Source organism: Gossypium arboreum, chromosome 12, assembly GCF_025698485.1.
Source record: "Gossypium arboreum isolate Shixiya-1 chromosome 12, ASM2569848v2, whole genome shotgun sequence".
In the NCBI taxonomy this organism is placed as follows: domain Eukaryota; kingdom Viridiplantae; phylum Streptophyta; class Magnoliopsida; order Malvales; family Malvaceae; genus Gossypium; species Gossypium arboreum.
In genome coordinates, this window is record NC_069081.1 from 93,017,716 (window position 1) to 93,023,822 (window position 6,107).

General features: G+C 35.2%; 2 protein-coding genes across 3 annotated transcripts; one reads left to right on the forward strand and one right to left on the reverse strand.

Moving 5' to 3' along the window:
• LOC108460908 (pectin acetylesterase 3) lies at positions 1–3,129 on the forward strand. 2 transcript variants are annotated; one of them, XM_017760609.2, is made up of 12 exons: positions 1–608; positions 694–776; positions 863–992; positions 1,065–1,138; positions 1,304–1,390; positions 1,478–1,602; positions 1,681–1,741; positions 1,886–1,939; positions 2,044–2,121; positions 2,375–2,480; positions 2,569–2,714; positions 2,883–3,129. In XM_017760609.2, exons 1-12 carry the CDS (start codon positions 428–430, stop codon positions 2,988–2,990), a joined length of 1,233 nt encoding a protein of 410 aa, XP_017616098.1. In that variant the 5' UTR covers positions 1–427; the 3' UTR covers positions 2,991–3,129. The 2 variants fall into 2 exon arrangements, with proteins under 2 accessions (XP_017616098.1, XP_052878810.1); XM_053022850.1 differs by having other exon boundaries at positions 2,661–2,714.
• A 1,161-nt stretch (positions 3,130–4,290) lies between these two features.
• On the reverse strand, positions 4,291–5,594 carry LOC108460909 (uncharacterized). The gene is made up of 2 exons (XM_017760610.2): positions 4,634–5,594; positions 4,291–4,551 (listed from the first exon to the last, which is right to left on the reverse strand). The coding sequence occupies exons 1-2, from the start codon at positions 5,340–5,342 to the stop codon at positions 4,466–4,468; spliced, it is 795 nt and encodes a 264-aa protein (XP_017616099.1). The 5' UTR covers positions 5,343–5,594; the 3' UTR covers positions 4,291–4,465.
• Positions 5,595–6,107: the final 513 nt, after the last annotated feature.

The following is a 6,107-nucleotide window of genomic DNA, read 5'->3' on the forward strand; positions in this document are numbered from 1 at the left end:
TAATGGCAATATTTTTGTTCTTATTCACAGATTCGATCCAACTTGATTTTCAATTCAACAAGAGGCCAAACGTGTTCAACAATCAAAGAAAAAAAGTGGGGAGTGATTCAAGTAGGATCATTCAAGAAAACTGTGGTAGTTAGGGAAGATAATGATAAAGAAAGGCATGTTATGAGTACTATTGAGAACTGAGTGGGGGGCTGCTCCATGCCCAAAGAAAGGGATAATTATGGCCGTGACCAAACAAGTGGTGTAAACTATGGAAAGTTGCCTTCATTTCTGTTAAATTCCATAATTAGGAAAATCAAAATCATAGCCTAGATTTTCTTTACCTATTGCACTCACGATGTTTTCATTTATCTCTTGATAACCTTTTGAAACTAAGCTTTACCCAGAGTTGAAAAGACAATAGAGAAACAAAAAAAATATGATAATGAAGCTTGTTTTGTTATGGGTTTTGGGTATGTGGAGTGTTTCTGGGATTGATTTGAGCCGATCTGAGAGTTTTCTTTCGTATTTAGATGAAGAAGTTACAGTGTCTCCTGGTAGTACCACCACTCTTATAGTTCCTCTCACTCTCATTCAAGGAGCTGCTTCTAAAGGAGCTGGTAATTCCCTGAAAAAAAAAAAAAACATATCAGATTCTTGATTCCTGTTGGTTTTATTATTATTATTATGTATTTTGTGTCACAGTTTGTTTGGATGGAACGCTTCCTGGTTATCATCTTCATCGTGGGTTCGGGTCAGGTGCAAACAGTTGGGTTATCCATTTAGAGGTTTGGGTTTTTAAAAGAAGATTTGATTGTTATTGGTTCGCCATTAACTATTTTTCATTTGATGATCTCTTTTTGTGTGTTTTTAGGGAGGTGGATGGTGTAATACCATTCGAACTTGTGTATTCCGCAAAACTACAAGGCGTGGTTCATCGAAATTTATGGAGAAGTCCATAATTTTCACTGGAATTTTGAGCAACAAAGCTGAAGAAAATCCTGGTTGGTAATAAATATATATATGCTGTAGCATTTCTTCATAAAAAGCTTAATGGGGTCTTTTGAATCTTTTAGATTTCTACAATTGGAATAGAGTTAGGGTACGTTACTGTGATGGGGCATCTTTTGCTGGTGAAGGCCAAAATGAGGTTAGCAAACAGCACTGTTTTACTAAATTAATGGCTAAGTTTGATTTATAGTGAATTGTTTAATTTGATTATAGAAAACCCATTTCTAAATATGTAAGTGGTGATTGATTTTTACTGTCAAACATTGGTGGCATATTCATGGTGTTCAATGATTTTACTTTTCAGGCTAACAAGCTTTATTTTAGAGGACAAAGGATCTGGTTAGCTGCCATGGAAGAATTAATGGCTAAAGGAATGCAAAATGCTAATCAGGTTTTGCATCTCTAGTGAGTTATTTTCGGTTTTCAGTCTTGGATGTCTAATATGTTTTATATATGAATATATTTGTTGTTGTTTCAGGCACTTCTTTCTGGATGTTCAGCTGGGGGTCTAGCTTCTATTCTTCATTGCGATGAATTTAAGAATTTGTTTCCGGAAACTACCAAAGTGAAATGTCTAAGTGATGCTGGACTGTTCCTTGACGCGTAATGAACCAGCTACATTAGTTTCTCTTCGATTACTGACATGTAGTCTTAAAATCATTGTTTTCGTTACTTATGCAGAACAAATGTTGCTGGTGGCCATAACTTAAGGGATATGTATGAAGGTGTGGTTACTTTGCAGGTACTACTTTTGCACCTCTTGTAGGGTATGCGTTGTTCAAAACTCGAGTAACGAGTCAAATATAAGGTTTTGTGCAGTAGAATCTTTTATGAGTAATCAACTATGGTTCTCATGAAATCTATTTTCATTGCTATGGTATTTTAGGGTGTACAAAAGAATCTGCCAAGTACTTGTACCAGCCAAAAGGATCCAACTTCGGTAAAACATTTCTGCTTTCTCGATCGACATTCATGTAGTAGATTACATTTAGAAAGTAATTCGAACTAATTAAGAAATCCCCTAACTCTACCTTTCATTTGCAGTGTTTCTTCCCTCAAAACTTGGTTTCAAATGTTAAGACCCCTATGTTTCTTCTCAATGCAGCCTATGATGCTTGGCAGGTAATCACTCTTTTTGCTACTTTCTCTTTCTTCTTTTCGCATTTTCATTTCTTTTGTTTTTACCAGATGAGAGTTCTTAGTGCTATACTTTTCCTGTTAGGTCCTATTCTGCTTTGTTTTATCTATGACAGCGAGTTTTTGAACTGAAACAATGCTATACTATATATAAACTCGAAGAGATTTGTCTCAAGACTTAGATGATCTCTTGAACGCTGAATAACTTTGCTTAAATCTCTGGTTTCTATTTTTTCAGGTTGACCAGAGTTTAATTCCATCACTGGCTGATCCGCATGGCTTGTGGCGTGCGTGCAAAACGAATCGTTCTCATTGCAACTCATTGCAGATTCAGTTTTTTCAAGGTCATTTTCGAGTTTTGTTTCCTGCTATGTTATGTTTCAAGTTTTGCCTTCAACCTCTCTTTTTCTCTTCTTTCTAACATCGAAACAGACTTTAGGAACCAAATGCTCAATGCCGTAAAAATATTCTCCGAGTCCAATCAAAATGGTTTATTCATAAATTCTTGTTTCGCTCACTGCCAGTCAGAGAGACAAGATACTTGGTACGAGAATGATTCTCCTCGTATTGGAAACAAGGTACGTCCCATCTATATTCGAGCATAGAATCATTAATGCGGTGTGTTGAACATAAAACTCCATAGGACTATTTAATATCAAACTTCATGATCAAAATACTTGCTAAGGCTCTCTGCATGCGAGGCTCTGATTTTATCTCACTTTATTTCGATTCCGTTATCCATGCAGGGAATTGCAGTGTCGGTCGGAGATTGGTTCTTTGACCGAACAGCCGTTAAAGCTATCGATTGTCCGTACCCTTGCGACAAAACTTGTCATGATGTTATCCTCAAGTGAATGGGAAATTCTCATTGACTCATTGTTGAGGCCTCTATGGCTTCCATAATTATTCTTTTCCGTAATTGAGAATTTGTGGAAACTGTAACATTCATATGATTTGATAATAAGCAATAAATGCCTCCATAGACCTTTGATATCTGAGCATTCCAATGAGCAAAATATATATATAATGTGCTTTTTTGTGGCTCCAAATGAACCATTGACCATAAAGGCTTTTGTACTAAGAGTTGGATTACATTTTATTCTCTCACAAAAATGGGTAAATTAGTCCATGTACATTAGATTAAAGAATAACTTGTTTCTATTGTTAAAAATTGATCTTTGTATGTTAGAATGAGGTACAATGGCACTTTGCATGTAAGTTTATGGTTATTTTGTCGATCATGTTAATTTTTAACTGTAAAAATAAATGAAATTTTTAACAAAGAGAATCAATTTGTTCTTTAATCTAACATAAAATGGTTAATTTGCTCATTGTTTGAGTTAAGGGGTAAAATGCAATAGGGTTATTAGTGTAGGGGTCTCTATGGTATTTTTACCGTAATTGAGTTTGAACAATTGCCAATAAGTTTATAACTTCCAAGTCAACGTCCTAAGTAGATATGTTGGATCTTTTGCCTTATAACATTTCAAAATCATTCATACAAAGCACTTTGTTTTGGTGGCCATTGCATTGCTCTTTAAGCTATCCTGTGGTTGCCATTGTTGATGCCTTTGAATGGCTATACTCAATCATGTTTATGCATTGTTCATATTCTTGGCATATGCCATTGAAATTACGGTTCTTTCTTAACCTAATGATGAACATATGACCCAGGCCTTGTTTTATTGCTCTTGGATTATATAAACAAATCATCATTTTGGAACATTTGTGAATTGTGGGGGAAATTTGAATTTGTTTCATTACAACATATTCAATCAAATTTCAAATGCAAACTGCACTTTCAGAAAAAGTGACAATTATAAACCTTGAAAAAATATCATTTTTTATGAATTGTAAAAACAAATACATTCATCATACCAAAAATTAAAAGTAATCTCAAAACATTGAAAACATAAAACAGATCAGCAAAGAATACATGAAACTGGGAAAATTACTGCTTTCACAAAGTGTAATTTAAGCCCATCCTGTTAAATTTACAAGCCCTAAACCCTATACACAAAGTAATAAAAAAATGGGTACATGCATCTCTCTAATGCCAAACCCCAACAATCCAACAGGATACTTAGAAATACATATAACACAATTAATTATTCTATCAACTAAATCAATTTTTAACAATATAAATAAATAAAATTAAAAAAAAAAAATTTACTCTTTAATTTATCCCATTTTAAAGTAAAATCAACAAAATACAATCTTACTTTCACTACCTCGATAGAAATGTTTCAAAACAAACCTGCGAAGAACCATACCACATACATTCCACCAAAAAAGTACAAAACTTGGAACCAAAATTTGTAGTGAAGTGTCAACTACAATGCCTGGAAGTGGATGCAAGAGCCACTGCTTGTGCCCAAACTTTCAACCGAGCCTTGACATCTCTAGGATCATCACCTGCAAAACCAAACCCATATCCCATCAAATAAACTCAACATACTAACCCTTTTTACATAACAATAAAAAAGACAACACTAACCAGGGCTAGAGATACACCAATTAGCAATGGGGGAATTACCACCACTACTAGTATTATCAATGGCGGAACCTGATAATGAAACACGACCAGGCATCTCCAATTCCAACCCTAAGTCCCTACATGCCTTCACTTCCTCCATATCCATACACAACGATCGTTTTCCACCTTTAGGTCTCGTAATCACCACTACACCCCCTTCACTTTCACCACTAAAACTCCCACTGTAATTGCTATGGCTGTAATTGTAGTACAACCCACTTTTGTTCTTCCCTTCATGTTTACAACCCATTTCTTTATCAATCCATCTTCCCTTTATAACTCTCCTCTTCCTCAAATCCTTGCTCCGCCGCCCTCTCGGTCTCTGAGCTTCGTTTTCACTAGCGTAATCCTTGACCACCGCCGCCCTGGGTCTACTCCTCCGACGAGGGGGCGTGGCGGGAAGAGAGTAACAACTAGGTTCGCCGTCGGAATCCGATGAAAGTTCCTTGACGGTGAACTCCTCGTCAACGTCTGCATCGAAGCTTTCGATCGATAACCTTGACATATACATCCCCATATCATCATCGTCGTCGTCGTCTTCATTAGTATACATGGAACTATTACACATAGAAAGCCTGGATAAATTATGTGGATGAAACCCAACATCAATATCATCATATTCATCATCATGGATAGATGAAACAACCGTCATGCTTTCATCTGATGCCATTTTTTTACTGGAATTCTACAGACGAAGAAGAAGAAACTAAAAGGAAATGAAAAGAAGGTAAAGTGTTTTTGGGTATGAACTAAAAGTAAGTATTGATTAGACAGAGAAAGAGAGAATGCATAATAAAAGCACGGATCCCACTAAGTTATGGTGATTTAAAGGCTTTTCTGTGAATCAATTTGTTTGTTTTTTCATGATAAGATAATAAAAAGGGTGAAATTCAAATCCCCTCTTCTTCCACCACACAATTTATACTTGCAAAATGACTTTGAAACTTGTTCAATTATACTAAACTCATTAAATTATTAATAAATTTATATTTTAGTCACTAAATTTTAAAATATTACAAATTAGTCATTAAATTATTCAAAAATTTTATTTAAAACTCTCTAGTTGTACTTTAAGAAAAACACTTACTATCCTAATGACTTAAATAAAATTTTTGAATAGTTCAGTAATTATTTTGTAAGTTTATGAAGTTAAGTGACTAAAATGTAAGTATACTAATAGTATAGTGACCTTGAGTACAATTTACCCTAAAATATTATATTATGCTCACTCAATGACTCTTTTGATTATTTATTTAAAAATGATTAAGATGTACACGCGGCAACATTAGGACAGATGACGTAGAGAATCAGATGAAGAGGGGGAGTGTCCCACACCACTGAGTCTAGAACACGTGGCCTCAGACAAGTTCCTTTGCTGCTGCTAAGTGTGTTCGATTTCGACCTGTTGCTCCGTCACACGAATCAGTCACGAGTC